Consider the following 18798-nt stretch of genomic DNA (forward strand, 5'->3'; position numbering starts at 1 on the left):
TATTTTCCTACAGCAACTTCCCTTGGTGTATTTTGGTTTATTTCAGAGGTACAGTATGATCATTCCATTAGTACAAACATCTGTTCTACATCGTTGAAAGCGTATTTTTTTTAGAAAACACTGCTTATACAATCTCATCTTTGCTACCTCACATTTTACATGTATTTCTACTTGTTTTCTGACAACAGGCATAGGATAAGTTTTTCTTGTATTCTTTGCTACTTCTTCCTTCACTTACAATCAGTGTATATGTTTTGAGCAAGTAACATCTAATAAAGCTTGCTCCCTTTGACAAAGGCTATGACAGACGGTGGTAAAACAGCTGTGATGATTTAAGTACTCTTGCCTTCTCACAGGTCCTCTGGTAGTGTATTTAAGATGAACATGCAGTTATTGGTTCAAAAAAAAAATTGTCTTTTTAATGCTACTGAAGTTGGCAAGTTAGCTTGAGCTAATGTACAGGTTCTTTTTTTTTTTTTTTTTTTTTTTCATTGAGACACCTACTCTGCAAGATGTGATCTGCTCTGTTTGTGTTGCAAGCACTGCTTACCATCAGCACAGGCGAGGTAATAGCTGAAGACGGGGTAATCAAATGTGGACTGCTGCTGTACCAGGACATGGTCAGGGTACTCAGTGTGCTCCCTGGACAGAGTTAGTGGGCTTGGTTGTCCCAGTCTGGTGTAGGACTGCGGTGGTCTTCCTTGCAGCTGTAGGACTTGTACTTAAAAGTTTTAGAAAGTTTAGAAAAGCATTCAGACTTTCTTTAATGAAGGCAGTATTTAAGGAAATATTTAGATAATGTTTAAGTGAGAATTTGCTGCTTCACTATTAGCTTCAGTATCTTTTAGGGTTTTGTAGAAGCCAGCTTTAGTAAATGTGTGCTTGTGTTTCGGTATTAATGCATATCCCATTGGCAATTACTCTGTGATACATAGAATCACTTCTGCATTTCAGTCAATTATGTTTTGTTTTACATACCAGTCAACCGGTTGAGGAGTATCTTAAAACTTCCCAAAGGCCCTTTCTTTCTCTGTTAGATGGGTGGAGTAGCTCTTAGATTTTTCACCAAATGCAGGTTGAATAACGTGGTGGAGAACCAGGTAAATCAGCAAAACTTCTAATTAAGTTGGACAAGATGTATGGCTCCTTATTGTCACAGTGCAGGTGGTTTTTGAAGACTAAACTTCATAAGGAGTAAGTCAGGTTCTTGGCATAGTATGCAGCATTTCTCAAACTGTAATTTTATAGTGGCATTTAGTTAAAACATATGTTAGAAAAAAATCATATGAGCAGTTAGCAGCTCTCTTAAGTGTAGTTAGCAAAGGATAAGCTGTTCTTTTAAAAGGATATTGTGGAAATGAACACTGGAATAAGCTTCCTGCACCTGTGTCTCTTTGACATCAGCTATGTTTTGATCTGATGCGCAGGCATGGGCATACAAAGTCTGAGAGATGCAGGTGTTTCCCTCTGGCTTGTGTAAACTCTGTGCTTCCCTGGAAATTAAATGCAGCTTGCTATTACCTACAACTACAAGAGTAGATGCTTACTAATTAAGGAAGTGCTTAGGTATATAAGGTGCCAAATGGCACTAGACAAGATTTTTTCAAAAAGGAGGGACAGGGAGGAAATGCGCAACTGTAGTTAATTCCCAGGACATAACTTTACTGCTCTGTGCTCTGCTTTTGCATACAAAAGTCCTGACCTGCTCTGTCTCCTACCAAAAACTTAAAATTAGAAATTATGTTAACGAGCTCAATTGCTAGAAATCATCAGACAAGTTAGAGCAAAGGCTGGAAGATGCAGAATAAATCCTGAATGGCTAAGTTGCCCAGCATTTCTATTCCACACTTGAAGGTTGCTTTGAGAATGTCTCTTGTCAGTAAGATTGCGGTTGAGGAGTAGAGCACTTCTCACAGAAATGATTTACCATTGATGACTGCTTTCAGCAAAATTAAGCTAACCAGAGAGACTGAAAAAACTGGAAGAAGATGAGTTGTATTTTGTTCAGTTATGATAGTACTCAGATACCCTGGCCTAACATTCCTGTCATAAAAGCTGTTGTGGACTCTGCTTCATTTGTTTCATCAGGTCACATCTTTCAGAGTCACAAGGAACAAGGTGCTAACCCTTACATAGAGCCAACTGGGCCATCTCCCTTCGTTGTGCTACTTAGCGAGCACAGTTGGTTTCAGGATGATGTGAAAACCACCACCCTGAATAACTGAGTGGCAGATTTTGTAAGGAAAGAACCAGAAGGAGCTTGCAGATAGCATGCTTGGACCTTAGCCTATAGACCACAGAGCCTGGTCTGTGCTTTCCATTAGCGTCAGACCAGTTGACAGTCCCGTTTCAATTTCTAGTTTCATTGCTATGCTACGAGACCTTTTGATTTTTTTGTTTTGTTTTCATAGCATTTTGTCAAGATAATGAACTGTTTCCTCTGTACTTGTTGCTGTTATGTTGCCATAGGCAGTTGCACTGCTTTATATGCCATCTATGTACTTCTCAACAATTTTCTGTTGTTGTAAAGCTTAACAATGTGTTTTTCTTTTTTTGTTTCTCTGTAGAGAGTACTTTTGATATTTATCGTTGGCGTGGCTTTTTTTTTTTTTTTTTTTTTTTTACCTGTGCTGCTTGATTAAAACATCAAAACAGGATCAAGAAACAGAGGTGATTTCACTGAGGTTACACTGAGCATTGCAGGGTGCACGCATGCCATTGTAAGGCGATGTGAAGATCTGGTGTCAAGTGGCAGCCCCTCCTTCTGTACAGATGAGTTGGGTGAGAGAAGTAACTTGGCTTAGTTAAACGGATATTGTAGGAATCGGTGTGGGGCAGGGCTGGAGCACGGGGCCTTGTTGTGGCCTCGCTGGGGCGGGGCCTGGTGCAGGGCCTGGGCAGGTGGGAGAAGGGAGGCCCTGGGGTGGGCAGACAGGGAACAGAGTGCCCTCGGGGCTGGGAGGGGAGTGATGTTGGTATGCTTTTTGGTTCCAGAAACCATCCAGTCAGGAACATCCCGAGCTGGAGATTGTTTGGACTGTACTGTGTAATAGTCACCAGCATACCTGGAAATACAAATTCAGCTAATGCCTCTGGCTTCCAGGGTCCCAAGCCAACTCGTTCTACACCTTTCCAAAAGGCTTGTGTGACTTTACAGATTCAATCTACTTCTCATCATCTTTTTTGTTTTTTGCCTTAAACGTAAGAAGTGTAGGCTGGTTAAAGTGGAACAGTGTGAGCTGCTCTGGCTGCACTAAACCAAGGTTAAGTAGTTGCTGTCCTTCTTCCAGCTGCTTATCTTGGCTCTGGCTCTAAGTGCCTGTCCAGTTGTTTCTGTTCATTCAACTTCTGCTGCAGAAGTTACACTAGTTCCATTTTTTTTCTTTCTAATGAGGTGCTAATACTGAATACTACTGAAGGAATACATTTTATTTTTTTAAAGCTTGCTTTCTTCATTCCTAAGGACAGAATTATTTCTTGTCCATACTGCCAGAAAGAAAGGAGTGAAGACTGTCTTTTCATGGAGATGCTAGATAAACACTTGTGAAAGGGGTGCCATTCTGAAATTCTTACCGAATTACTTCGCTTAGTCTGAGCTTCACGGATATATTTCAGAAGGGATTTTCTTATCCTTCAGGCTATAACCAAACAATCTTTATGTCAGCAGCACATATGCTGCTACCTAGTAAGAATGGAAAAATTATCAATGAATAAAACTGAAATACTGATTGATCAGCAGGCTAGATGCTAGCTACCTTTGTTTTGTCTTAATGTGTCCTTCCCATGTTGAATGTCTATCTGGGTTATAAATAACTGTGCCTTGGTGAAGATAATAGGGCAGACTAAAAACTGTCCTTTGTCTTTTTGTTGCTAGACTGTTGGGATAGTTTGGAGTAAACTGTGCTTAAAATAGATGAGGAAGTTGTATTGCGACTGATACGTTTGCAGTTCACTCTTCTGAGAGTTTCCTTGCCGTACTGTGTTCTTCTGAAAGGCAGGTTTATATGGAAAACAGCTGAAAAATTGATAATACTTCAGAGGAAACAAAAATGCTGAATTAGCCCTGGAAGCTATGTTATTTCAATGGAGAATTGCTATCCTGTTCGTATTATGGGGATAGATGAGCCTCTGTTTTGTTTTGGATAAGCATCTATTCCCACATCAGTCCTAGTATTCAGGCAGTGACCACAGCAGCAAATTATGTAGCTGTGTTGCATGCAGGCTCTGTACAGAGTTAAGACCAAAAGATGATTGTTATGCAATTGAAACTAAAGTTTTCAACAGGAATAATGTAATTACTTCTATTGTAATAAAATAATCTGTTATGATGAAGTTTTGCATTGCTGGCAGCTTTCAAACCATATTTGATAGACTTTATACTGATGCTGAATACTTTATTAGTTGAAAATGAGTGTAAAAATAAAATATTCAGGCATGTTCTTTTTAAAAGATTTTTTTTAAGTTTTGTTTGCTAACTTTGCCAGACGTTCTGTGGTTACAGCAGAGTTAGAGCTTCTTTAGGTTTCTTTCTCCTTTTTCTCTGCATTCTGAAAATTCAAAGTTGGTAGTCATATGTGTAGTGTGAAGCTTTAAGTCTGATTCATGATTCATCTTGCAACTGTAAGCATTGTCTCTCATACTCTTTCCATTTTTAATGTAGTTATGCTGGTGATTTGGTTTCTGAACCTAAATGTGGCTTTTAACTTTGGTAGACTTGATACTATAGAAAATTTTTAGGCTTATCAAGTGTGCTATTCACCTCCTTCTAATTGCCTTTAAGATACCACTTTGTATCAGTAGACCTTTTCCACAAAACTCTTACTTAGTTTTCAAAATCCCGTAATTCTTAAGGTCTCCCTTTACTTTCATTCTTAAGTCAGCTACTTCCCTTTCCCTCACTTCCCCTCCCTATATCCATCAGTGAAGAAAAGCTGGAAGTGACTGTGCTTATCTAAAGGAGTAAAGTGATTCTTGTCTGTTTCTCTTCAGCTGTCAGATTCCTTTGTTCTTCTTTACTGTATATAAAAAAAAAATGGTTTGGGGCTTTCACATTGTGCTGTGATGTGAAAGCGTTTTGCACTGCTTTTCGCTGTGTACATTGCCAGAATAATCTTTCTGTGCTGTCTTGGTAATGGTACAACTCACAGCAGTGCAGCCAGACATATGTTTCAGTACTTCCAGCATCAGGGGCTTGTTTTGGTAAATTGGAGAACTTGCCTTTGCTTGTTGACCTTTCCCAAGCAGTGGTCTGCAAACTAGTCATGTGAAGAAGGAAGGTCCATGAGAGAGCCTGACAGCAGGGACCAAGGAAAGCTTAGCTAGTCAGGAAAAGATCTGGTGAAATTAACGAACTGTAATGTTTTGTAAGATTTCAATGCAGGAGTTGTCAGCTATCAAAAAGGGGGAAAAAAAGTGGGTTGGGACCATGACTTACTTTGAATCTTCCTCACAGAGGAGCATGTGGAGCTGTGCAGCCAGACTGACCAGCTAACTCTCCTTTTAGATGTCCTTTTTTTTTTTTTTTTTTTTTTTGAGAGGGGTGCAGGGAGAGATGAGGTATGACTGGGAACCAAATGCTGTATTTAGGGAAAGGGTCTGTGAAGTTGCATCTTCAAGTGCCAATTAAAGCTCCATCAGAGACTGATGTCTTGTGTAAGCTCTGAGCAGAACAGCTGGGCCTCGATGCCAGAACATTCACAACTGCTTCTGGCTGTGAACACAGCATCTCTGTGCAACACCTATAGGTACCCTGCATTTGAATGCATGTCATAGAATCATTCGGGTTGGAAAAGACCTCTGAGACCATCTAGTCCAACTGTTAACCTAGTACTGGCAAGTCCACCACTAAACCATGCTACTGAGTTCTCTATCTACACATTTTGTGAAGACCTCCAGGGACTCAACCACTTCCTTGAGCAGCCTATTCCAAAGCCACACAACCTTTTTGGTAGAGATTTCTCTTAATATCCAACCTAAACCTCCCCTGGCACAATTTGAGGCCATTTCCCCTCATCTTATCACTTGGAGCTTGGGAGAAGGGCCTAATTCCCACCTTGCTACAGCCTCCTATGGTAATGTACAAATGAAGTCTGCTGATTCATGCTTAGCGTTGAACTAAACAGCTTTTGCCTTCTCTGAATACAAAAGACCAGAATTCTGTTGAAAATTGGGGGTGGGAAGGCAACAAACAAACAAATTCAGTGGAGATCTTGGCAATGAAGTGACAGTCTCAGAGATCGTACTAAGTTTAAAAAAAAATATATATATATATTTATGACTCAATCATGTTGATTAATCCACATGTGTTGGTTTAATAGCTAATTAGGCCTGTTGGATTAAGAGCAAAGGTAAGGTTATTTGGTGCTTGGGAGATGTGTACTAAGGAAGTGTTTTTAAGCAAACTTTAGAACAATGTATCATGAGTAAATACCCCTCTCAAAATATTCTGGTGTTTGGAAGACAAATTGTACTGAGAAGACCAAAACTGAATAAATGAAAGAGCTTCCTACAAATCACTGGATTTTCTTAGAAGGACGAAGTTGTATTTCCCCATGTCTATGGTGGAGTAGAAGGCTACAGAGCAGGACTGGCTTCTAGAGTACAGGCAGCTAACCTGGTGCAGCCACTGCTGGGGCAGGATGCCTGGCATCTGATCTGCACCAGGATAAAGGCAGCAGCTTGAGGGACACTGAGGAGGGGAAGCAAGTTACTGCACGGAGCCAAAAGAGGAGCCAGTCTGCCCGCTCAGCTTCCACTGCTGGATGGGTACAAGGCTCTGGGTATGGTAGATGAGGGATGTGAGAAGAGGGAAGAAGAGGCATCCATGCAAGTTTGCCCTCCAAGGTCGGATCAACCAAAGCCTTGAAGCAAGTGCGGCATCAAGAGCAGTGCCATGAAGAAATGGCAGTGGGCTGCAGACAGAGTGACTCCCTCCTCAAGTGAAGGGAGGCTCCCACCTGCAGGCCAGACCCTCCTCACAGAGAGTTTGCTGTCCCCCTGGGGCTCTGATCATGGTGTAACCAGCAAGCTTTTGAGCACAATACAGCCTCTGGACTATTACCCCTTCCTCCTCTTTCAAGAGTCTATCAACAGTGTAAGTACAGGAAGACTGAAGTCTATAAAATGAGATTTCGGGGCCCTGGGAAGGCAGCTAGAGGATTCAGGAGCACAGGTAGTGTTTTACTCAGTCCTCCCAGTAATGGGGAGAGACAGAAAAATGATCAAGCCCAGGTCCTCAGTGACTGGCTCTGAGACTGACTTCTCCATCAGAATTTGGGGTTTTAAAATCATGGAGGAGTCTTTGAGATGAGAGGTCTGCTGGGGCCTGATGGGACCCACCTGCCTCAATGGGAGAAATGTTTCTTGGCCTATAATATGGCAAGACTGATGGAGAGGATCGGTCTGGGGGGGTGGAGGTATTGTGCTGTACGTGGAGAGATTAGACTGGGGGTATTAGACTGATTAGACCGACCACTGGGGATATTGTGGCAGAGAGCCTCTGGGTGGGGATAAATGGGGTGGACAGCAAAGCAAATGCTGTCTTGGGTGTGTGCTATTGAACACCCACCCAGGATGGTGGCACAGATGAGCTATTCTATAGGCTCTGGGGAGTTGTTGTGAGTGGTTGCCCTCATCCTAATGGGAGGCTTCAGCTTCCCAGACACAAACAGGGAATATCATACTGCCATGACAAGGCTGGGAAATTCCTAAAGCATGTTGAAGATAATGTCCTGTCACAAGTGCCAAACCAGGAAAGGAGCCCTCCTGGACATGTCCTTTGAGAAAAGGGAGCTATGATTGTGGCTGTCTTGGCCACAGCAATCATGGGTAACCTGAGTTAAAATGTTTGCTGCTGTGGGTTTTACCCAGCTGGGCTGCTGAACTTCATCACAACCACTCTCTCGCTCCTGTTCATCAAAGGAAAAGGGTGGAGAAAGTATGATGAAAGGGACTCAAGGGTTGAGATAAGGACAGGGAGTTCACTCAACAGTTACTGTCACAGGCAAAATAGGCTCAGCATAAGGAGATTAATGTCATTTATTTTACCTATCACTAGCAGACTAGCAGACAGTGAGGAATGAAATGCAAGGGAAAAAAAACAAACACCTTCCCCCCATCCACCTTCTACATCTTCCCCCTGAGCAGCACAGAGGAACGAGGGAATGGGGGCTGCGGTCGGTCCCTGATGCTTCGTCCCCAGCATTCCTTCACGGTCCCTCTCTGCCCCTGCTCCCCATGGATGCTGTCCTTCCCAAACTGAGCCTGTGGAGGCTGCCCACAAGCAGCAGCTCTTCAAGAACTTCCATAAGTTTTCTATATTATTACTTATTTATAAACTTAGCAATGGTGTGTGCTGTTCATCCGTCTGTATTTTGAAATACTCGAGTAAAGATAGTACATGCTATCTTCAGAAAGCTTATGGTGATTTTAGTATACTGTCCCATTGAACAGGCTTTAGCTAAGAATTCCCACAATAAGCATTGAAATCCTTCTAGGAAAAAGGTTCAGTATCATCAATTACATTGGAGAAGCAAAGGCACGGGAGTGAGACAGGTTATTTAAGAAAACTAAATAAAGTGCTCTGCCTCTTTAGATTAGATTACATGAGTCTGCTTGAAGACTTCATTATATAAAGTCTCTAGCCATTCTGAAATCATAGTAAGTAACTTGGCAGTAAGATGTGCATTAAGGAATTTAAAACTACAGTCCAAGTAGGCTTCCATCAAGGCACAGCAAGCAGAATCTCCTAGAGCTAGTTAACTGTCAGTATACCAGGAATCCTACTTACGCTTCACATCTTTAATCCAGCCTTTCTGAACAGGTTTGCCTCCCTGGCAATGGGCATCACTGCTAAACACTTCTGAAAAATTCAGTCCAACACATCCATTTTTATGTAAGTTTTCAAAGCATTTTACAGTATAGTGGGTAAATCATTGCCTTGCTGGATGTAGAACTTCCACAGTTGCATTTCACAGAATCACAGAATTTCCTAGGTTGGAAGAGACCTCAAGGTCATCGAGTCCAACCTCCAACCTAACGCTAACAGCCCTCCACTAAACCATATCCCTAAGCTCTACATCTAAACGTCTTTTGAAGACTTCCAGGGATGGTGACTCCACCACTTCCCTGGGCAGCCTGTTCCAGTGCCTCACAACCCTTTCAGTGAAGAAGTTCTTCCTAACATCTAACCTAAAACTCCCCTGGCTCAACTTAAACCCATTCCCCCTCGTCCTGTCACCACGCACATGGGAGAACAGGCCAACCCCCACCTCGCTACAGCCTCCCTTGAGGTACCTAAAAAGAGCAATAAGGTCACCCCATTTATATTAGAGTTAAACCAATCATTATTGCCCTTGTTATTACAACTTCACCTTGCCAGTGGTTTGTTGAATCTTGTTGTAATGTTGGTTAAAAAAGGCAGTATTAAAAAGCTGTATCTCAAGACTTAGTTATTCTCAACTAGTGGTAAGTGTTGTCCTATTCTTACATAATTTTTAATGCTCTTTTAAGAATCTGATTTGTGTTGGAGAACCTCTAACTGCTGGTTGTTGGGCTTGCTGTAAGAAGCAATTTGCAGTTCATAAGTACTGTGCACCAATTGCCCTGTTGTCTCTTTCAGGGTATCTTGATACCAGGATATTAAGAAACTCCAGAAGGGTATTTGGCCAGGTGAACCAAGTACTGCCAGTAGATGCTGTTCACAAGAGTGAACCGAAGACTGGTTGTATAAGAGGTTGTTCAAAGAAAGCTTGCAGAGCACATGGAGATGAACAATAGGAATCGTGAGCAGAGGATACTGCTTTTTGACTTCTATTAATACAAGACTGTTGAATTTGAAAAACAGCTTTTTCATGTCTTCTGATGTGAAAAAACAGCGCAGTGATAGAAATGTTGTGCTTTCTGGTTCTCAAGTGTGCTCTCTGTTGGCTATATGTAATTTCTCATCTGAAACAGTTGTTTAATTCTGTGGTTATTTGACCTTGTTCAGCTGTCAGATGCCCACCCAGCTCCTCTTTCACTCCCCCTAGAGAACAGGAGATGGGGAGAATATGTGATGAAAAAACTCATGGATGGAGATAGACTAGAAGAAAAAAATCACTATCGTGGGCAAACTAGACTTGACCTGGGGAAGACTGATGTATTGTCAGTTAAAATAGAATTGGATAGTGAGAAACACAGACAGATTGCCCTAATGTACAATGGGGGCTGGGAAGTGTATTGACAGAAGGAAACCTGGGGGTCCAGGAGGACAGCAGGCTGGACACAAGACAGTGATATGCCCATGTAGCAAAGGGGGGCAGAGGTATCCTAGCTGTGTTAGGCAAAGGGTGCCAACAGGTGCAGGGAGGTGATCCTGCCCCTCTGCCCAGCACTGGTGAGGCCACGCCTGGAGTGCTGTGTCCAGTGCTGGGCCCCCCAGTACAGAGACATGGACAGACTGGGGGCAGTCCAGTGAAGGGCCATGAAATGATGAAGGGTCTGGAGCATCTCTGCTGTGAGGGGAGGCTGAGAGCTGGGAAAGTTCAGCCTGGAGAAGAGAAGGCTCAGGGTGTGGGGTGGGGAGTGAATCTCATCAGTGTGTACGTGTATAAACCCCTGCAGGGAAGGTGGAAAGAGGACAGAGCCAGGCTCTTCTCAGCGGTGCTCAGTTCCAGGACAAGAGGCAGTGGGCACATGCTGGAACATGGGAGGTGCCATCTGAACACTAGGAAGCACTTCTATACTGGGAGGGTGACCAAGCAGTGGCACAGGCTGCCCGGAGAGGTTGTGGAGTCCTCCTCCATGGAGATCTGCAGAAGTCATCTAGCTATGTTCTTGGGCAGCCTGCTCTAGGTGGTAGGAGGGCTTGGACCAGGTGACCTCCAGGGGTTCCTTCCAACTTCATCCATTTGATGAAATAAAAACAACACATTTCCCCCCAGCTGCCTGGCAACATGGTGCCCTCCCTTCCCCAGGCTGTCCCTGAGGGGAGGCGCCACCATCTTGGCTGCTGGGCCCAGCTGTGACCTGCACTGGGGCCGGCACGGGCTAGCCCTGGCTACACCCCCAGTATGCCATCCCTCCTGCACCTGGGGTGAATGCCTTGAGGGTACTAAAAATGAGTAAGGTGACAGAAGACATACAAGAGATTTTGGTATGTGGGTATCTTCAGCTGCCAAGTAGTTTGAATTTGGTAGAAGTACTTCTGTGCCTTAAGCTAAAGGAACACACTCTTCCACTGAAAAGAAACATCAAACAGATTATTAGGAACTTCAGCTGTGTGACTCCTCTGACAAGACCATCTCTGCTTTCATATAACTGCCTCAGCTATGGCAATTAAATTAATTACTGTTTCTTTTCTCCATTGGCTGAGCAGCAAGTAACCAGTTGGCTCTTGCCTTGCCAGCTGGGTATATGAATTCTCTGAACTCTAAGCACTTTTTTTTTCTGCCTCTGTTACTTGCTTTTTGGTATATTATTTGCCTTTTCACTTGGAGTGTGTTTTGTATTCATTTGTAGTAAATGCAGTTGTGTTCTGCATGCATTTGGATGGGGTTTTGTAACATAATGTGGCACTTAACATGGCCAGGAAGACAAGCAACAACAGCAAGGCACAAGTTGGCCTACATGGCTTAAGGTGGAATTTAGTTCTGCAGTATTTTGGAAATGTTAAAACTATGTATTTTATTTCATAGCCAAGTTACTGCAAATTTGACAGCCAAATTAATCAGTCCTGGAAGCTGGAGTTTTGACTGAAAGAAAATGTGTGTTAAAAAAAAAAAAAAAAAAAAAGTGCATAAAGATGGTAAGATGGTACTTGTGAAAATTTTAAGAGACAAATACTATCCTGAAGTGCCAGTGCTATCAAATATCTGCAAGCCCTTCAGTTGTCACAATGTATCCTGTAAAACATTTGGTTTATTTCCTTTATGGAGGGTTGGAGTTTGTTCAGATTACTGTTTGTTTTATCACATCCTGACAAATGTTGCCTGGAATGAAATTTGTAACCTGTGTGTGTGTCATGCTGGCCCATGTTTTGATTCAAAAACTCACTTGCTTCTAAGATTCTGGGTGGATTTGTAAAATAATATTTAACCCATTTTGAAAGCGTTTCAATGAATGACAGTGCTTGTAGATGGCTAACCTTACTGTTAGACTGGTGGTAGTCTGCTTGGTGATTAAAAGTTAAAATGGAAACCAGCCAGTTTTATGTTGTATAATTTCCACTGATAGAAATGCAAAGTCCAAGCAGAATGATTGTCTGAAGCGTGTAGTCCAATTCTGCATTTACTTTAGATAAATTAATTGAAGTATTGCATCTTTAAATGATGCCGTATATCCTCAAAGTCTAAGTGTTGTAATAGGTTCTTGATTTTCCATAGGAAATTCCTGGTGTGTTTTTAAGTATCCCTATCTCTGGGCGTACAGATTGTAAAGAGTGCATTTGAAGTTTTGGAGACTCGGATCAGGATAACGTGTTTTGTGGAAGTAGTCGGTGGGAAAGATTTTTTTTTTTTTTTTCTCCTTGCATGGTCTCTGACGGTTTGAGGTTTGGTGTGTGTTTTTTGTCTTTTTTTTTTTTCCTTCCTTGGATCTCTTCTTGATGTAGTTAACATACATTTGATAAAAAAAAGAAGTTTTGTCTGGAGATGTAAAAGAGAAAGTAACGACCATCTAGTAGAAAAGGCATATACATACTCACTTCCTTGTGGAGCTGAATTTGAATAATATCATTCATCAAGAATTGATGACTTCTCAAGTAAACCTTTCAGGCTTTTCACATCAAGTCATTGCAATACAATGCTTTTTGGAAACTCAAAAAGTTAATGGCTATTATTATTTTAGGCTTTGTTGCTTTTTGCTCATTTTTTTCTGATACTTTTGGTTTTAGCATTTTGTTTAACATTTCATGTCAACTTGACAAACTATGGATATGGCTCAAATTTCCATTTAAGTCCAGAGCTAACTCTTTCACTATCTGGTGAAGGCAGGTGTGTTGTTGGATTAAAACTTCTTGCCAAGGGCAGTGTTGTTATTGTCTTCCCAGGGTAGCTTCTAAGAAGACAGCCTGTTTCTGTGGTGTTAGAAAGTCATGTAAGATAGAGCACAAAACCAATAAAGAAACCCCTAGGAGATGGAAACGTGCATCAAGAACAGCTAGTTGTGCTGGAAAAAAAAAAAAAAGGAAAAACACCACGGTAAATCTATTCTAAAGGAGAATGAAAGTGACTTACTGCCAGTCCACGCCTTTTTCTATCACATAGGTCAATGATTTTCATGTATCTTACGAATTTCATCACCTAATTCACTCAGCCTCTGTTTATGCTAGTTGCATGTGCTGTAACAGCGAACAAAATTTAAAAGTCAAAGGAAAAGGTGACAGTAATACAGTCAGAAACACTGTCCATATTAGGACAGGCTTTGCATATATGCTTTAGGGGGAAAAATAGTGTTTCACTCAGTCTTGGACAGTTACAGACTGTACTTCCCTGGATGAGTTTAAATTGCATTGCTTCTGTCCTGACGGACTTGTGATGGCCTCAACACTTCTCAGCAGTGAGCATGACTGGCAGAATACAAAGTTTGCTTTTCATGAGTTTGTGTTTTTTTCCTTTCCAGTGTTTATTAAATGCTTCCATTTGGCTAAGATACCTTGTGCATATGAGTCTTACATCCTGCAAGTCTTTGGCCTGAAGGACTGAGGTGTTTGGAGAAGTAATTCCCCGGTCAGTGTGCTCATGGGAAAAAAAAATAGTTATGCAAGCAGCTGGGGAAAGAAAACTTTTTATTTTGCAGTAATACAGAAATATGGAATAAGACCAGCCAATTCTGTGCATAATCTTCTAGTCATGTTTCATTGGATAATCTGTAGCATTATTTTGATTAATAAGAAATTTGCTGTAGTGAAACAGAAGATGTAAACACTTACTAAAAATAAACTGATGTTCTAGCTGATGTAGCCACCTGTGATAAAAAAGAAACTGGAACACATTATTTTAATATCATGACTCAAAAAGAGACCAGGTAGATTTACCAGGTAGGGTTATAGGGCTATTAAGCACAAAGATCATCTATGACTGAAAAAAATCCTTGGTGACAAAGTGCTGGTGGCAGTGTTCAGGGGAAGCATCTGTGACGTGCTTGCCTTGTTTTAATTTTCCTTCCAGTGGGATCAAAACAAAATGTATAGGAAATAGGATACTAGGTTATAGGGCTGGAGTGTTGTTCTTACAACTATTGTAAGGCTTTGGCACTAGTAGATGGGAAAACAAAACAAAACAAACAAAAAAAAAAAACACAAAAGACAAACTCTTGCTTCTTCAGAAGCAGGTTAGACATGATTTGAATTGCGACTGTGTAGCTGTATGATTTCTTCTAGGTGTGGTGAAGTCCATGCTACCTTTGCTCCTGCTGTGCATTAGGTTATCATGTGAAAATCGCTGTCTTCTACCCTACCTACCTCCTACCATAGTGGAGTGTGCTATGTTTTGAGTTGTGATTCTGGCTTTGAAATAAAAAACAGTGGAACGCATAAGGGAAACTTCAGACAATCTCAAGTCATGCTAGGGAAACATTTTGCAGGCCGTTATCCTATGAAGAGTTACATAAAGAAAGCAAAGAATCAAATACTCTTTATTTCTGTAATCTTTGCAATATTACTCCCTGTTCGGCCCTACTAGTTGTCACCACGTTAGAAGCCCTGTCAGGTTGTATTTGCTTGCTGAGGCTTTCTCAGGGCAGCTTAGCAGAGATGAACTGCTCGGCGCTACGTGACGTGTCAGGTTGTCCTGTGGCAGTGGGGAAAGGAGCCGTCTGAGAGCTGACATGGTGCAGTTGGCAGGTGGTGCCCTGAGGAGTGCTGCGGAAGAGCCCTGCCTCAGATGAATTAGCGGGTGGGCCCTGGGTGTCACGCCACTTGCTGGCTGCCTGGCAGCACCAGTCCCGTATGCTGTATCATAATTTGCCTCTTTCCTTTTTGCCTTGCCTCCTTGCACCCCCACGTCTCTCTCTGTCTGGCTGCTTTCTCAACATGTAGTGGTGCATGGGGTTGTTCATCCCCAGATGCAGTACTCGGCATTTCCTTTTGTTGAATTAACTTCCTGAGGCTCTTGTCAGCACGTTTTTCAACCTGTTAAGGTCCCTTGATTGGCAGTGACATCTTGGTGCGTGAACCACAACGGCTTATTTTGTGGCATTTGTGAACTTGCTGAGTGTGCATTTTTTTCCAACCACCAAACTCATTTGGGGAACGCTTGCACGCTGTCGTGTTAGCTCCTGCATGTGTACGTGAGGCTGCAGCAGGTACATCTAGGCTATTAGAAGTGAACGGCTTTATTTTGCTCTACAAGAATAGGGCCTGCTGATCTATTTAAAACACTTGTTGAAAATTTACTAGAAAGCATCTCCTGCCTCCCCTGCCTACCCAAAGGGAGTGTTTCAGTGTAGATGGGGAAAGGCTTGTTTGGGGTTTGTGTAGTAGGGGAAGACTCTAAAACTGTCACAAAATATTCAAAGTATAGTTGCAGGAGGAACTCTTATACAGTGCCAGCAGTAACAGGAATAGATTGTTCTTAATTTCCAGTTTTAACTTCTTACAAGGAGTTGAAATATTTTAATGTTAAAGCAGACGGAAATGGTAATTGCCTTGACATATATCTGGTATTTTGCAGTTACTACAGAAGTGTGCCCTTGTAAGTCTGTTGCTGTGGGATGTACTGGCGATCAGCACCCTACAGTGGGTAAAACATTTTTGTCGTGCTCTTGGAGGCTTACTTGAATGCAGTCTAAATGTAAATATTATTGATGTTAGTGGGGGAGATATGTAGCTGCAGGAAACAATGACTTGGTGAAAATAACCCATGCCACAGATGCCCAGCTAGCAACTCTGCTGCTGTTTGGTATCACTGACTTCCTTTTCCCCCAGAAGATTTTTTTTTCCTTCAGAGGAAGTCCTCTTTATTTTCTTGGAGGTAATCATATTTTGAGTTGATTTCTTTGTTCTTTCTTTTCTTTCTGTCAGGAGAGTTGATACTCCTTGGAAGTTTTCCTGCTTTTGGAGCTCTAATGTTTGGCAAATGAGCAGTTTCTGGTAGTAGCAAAACCATCTAAATACATATGCCATAATTAATTATTTGCTTATTGGCTACTGCAGGTGTACCAAATTCTCCGGCCTCTTCCTGGGAATTAGCATTTTACAGTTATTCTTCTCTTTTCTCATCTGCTTTTCTCCCACCACAACCCTGGTTGCCTTTAGCCAGAGAGCTATTTTGAGGCAGTTGTTTCTAGAAAGACCACAGTGCCTTACTCCCAACTCGTGCCACAGCTTGCAAGCAGTCGAGCGATATTCTGGAGGCACTGCTTCCTGGGTTTGCTTGACTTTTTAAAGGAATGCAAAAAGTAGTTTGTGCATCACTGAACATGCACTTCTTTTTCCCTTCACCCCGCCCGGCTACTAGCTTTAGCCATTCTTTCTCTTTTTCACTTCCTTCTGGCCTTTTTAATATCCTTTCGCTCTATAGTCCTCTCTCAAATCGAAGCATGTTAACTTAAGCAACTTTATGTGGGGAAAGATCCTCTAGGGTTGGCTGACGGATTAAGTGGTGGCAGTACCTTGGTTGTGAAGCAACCTACATTTGCACATTCTCCAGTCGTTTCCCATTAAAACTTAAATCCTCGTTCTGTTGTGGCACCTTTAAAAAGCAGACCTCCTCCTTACATCTAAATGTTATGAAAACCAGGCAGACTATAACCCAGAACCCTGAGGAATGCTTGATTGAAATAACAGATCAGGAAAGTCTCTTGCTAACATTCCTGTGATTATAGGTTTACTCAAGTGACAAAAACACGGTGTCAGCTAGCTTTCTGCCTGCAGTGTAATTGTGGTTCAAAAACTAACATAGCTCTTAAAGGCTTCACCGATGCAGTGTGTGTGGGGAGAGGTAACACCTGAAAATGTAACAGCATTCATTACCTTGCCTCTCTCTAGATTTATTTCATGTAATGCTTGGAGTGGCTGCTCCGGTTCCTGCTGGAGTAGCAGAGTGTGTGTATCCCTGCTAGTAGTTATTGAGTAGTGCGAGTGAAGGGAAAGAGAAACAAATCATTCTCTGATCCTCAGAGGTCAACAAAAAACTTTGTTTTAGCTCCCTCTGTTCTTTTGCAGCACCTAAGATATTGTTTTTTTTTCCTGTTAATTTCTGCTTGGTCTGATACCTTACACAGAGGACTGGGGAACCTGATGTAGAAAATGCAGCAAAAAAATCTTAGAAAAGAAAATAAGAAAAGACATTTCCATTGTTCTGATTTCCAGTTAAGAGGGGCATAAAAGTTGTGGTGAAGAATAGCAACCATAAAAGTGTTGGTTTCAAAAACATTTATTATTTCAAGCAGTGTATGTGTTGTAGGAGGAAACAGCAGTTACCCTGCTTTCGTTTTCACATGAGCAAAAGACTTGAACAGATTTCTGTTTTATGTGTTGACGTGATGTAAACTCCATTAATGCATCCTGAATTTCATCATTAGCGCTGGTGCGGGTCAGTGTCTGTTCCTCCCGATCTATTTTAGAAGTATTTGAACGAGAAAACTGGTTATGAAAGTTCTCTTAATCAGAAACTTTTCACTTAAAATGAAGTTTCCCAAATATGCAATGAGCCCCTCTGACCCAGGAGGCTGTTTACAGCCTTAGTACAGATAAAGATGCACAGTTAGCTTCCACCCTCGTGTACAAAATGAACATCAGCTGCAGTAAACTGATTTTAAAGCTTCCTGGAACTGTTCCAGGTTCTGATATGGAAGGTCTGTCATCTTCACTATTGATACTCATGTTTGTTCTTCCTCCCTCTCACACTCTCCACCCCTTTCTTTCTTTGCAGGCAAAGGCAGCTCAAGCATCTCATCCGACGTGAGTTCAAGTACAGATCACACGCCCACCAAAGCCCAGAAAAATGCAGCTACCAGTGAAGGTAGGCATCTGGTACTCGTTACCCAGGTCAGGCCCCCCAGCATAATCCAGGCTATTTTCAGAAAAGGAATCCCTCCTCCTCCTCCTCGTTCTTTCTTTGTACAATGCTATCAGCATACTAGAAATGAAAAGAAATTTGTTTCTGCTCCTACATGCTGTTTTTCCTGGTTTAAGCTTGTGAGAAAGGATTTAAGATACTTCTGCAGAACAAAAGCATAGAGGGTTTTGACTAATGTCTCATGTTACATTTTCAGCGAAGGCTTTTACTCTTAAGATTTGATGTGATCTGATTTTGAATTTATTTGTGAAAAGTATACTTGATGGAAGGCATTTTTGGCATCTGTTCTAGGTAAAAACTTAGCCTCTTACTTGCATTTTCATGACGTTCATGGTATGAAAGTTGTTTGTACTGAATTTTCAAAGTGTGTTTATGGACATGAAGAGCTGGCAAGGATTTAATCAGATCGATGCATCTCACCTGCAGTTACTAGAATATGTGATTACCTGGGTTTAGATTTTTAATGTCTAGGGGAAGGAGATGTTTTGTGTGTCAGTATTAATGTGACATTGCACTAACTGACCTATGAAAAGAGAAATGCCGATCCTTTCCTTCTGCCTTATTACGTATGAGTAGGTGTGCTCTGTTAAATGGAAGCATATTGGCTCTAGTTTTTACAAGAGTGTCTTTGAAGGCTAAGAGGAAACCAGTAAATCTATATGAAGTTCAATGATGTAAGCTGAAAGTTTTTTTTTTTTTTTTTTGTAAGTGATGCATTTATACACCATAGCTACTATCTCTACTCAACTCAGTCATAATATATCAGTTGTACTTGGTAATTATCAAATATTAATTCCGA

At 41.7% G+C, this 18798-nt stretch overlaps 1 protein-coding gene across 1 annotated transcript in view; it reads left to right on the top strand.

The window, feature by feature from the left end:
* FBXL7 (F-box and leucine rich repeat protein 7) overlaps positions 1 to 18798 on the top strand; it is a 182678-nt gene that overhangs the window by 27021 nt on the left and 136859 nt on the right. The window contains exon 2 of the mRNA XM_082753936.1: positions 17853 to 17942. Within this exon, the coding sequence (XP_082610062.1) occupies positions 17853 to 17942 (90 nt within the window). The remainder of the gene's footprint in view (positions 1 to 17852; positions 17943 to 18798) is intronic.

Source organism: Aythya marila (genome assembly GCF_965140915.1).
Source record: "Aythya marila genome assembly, chromosome: 2".
NCBI classification, from domain to species: Eukaryota; Metazoa; Chordata; class Aves; order Anseriformes; family Anatidae; genus Aythya; species Aythya marila.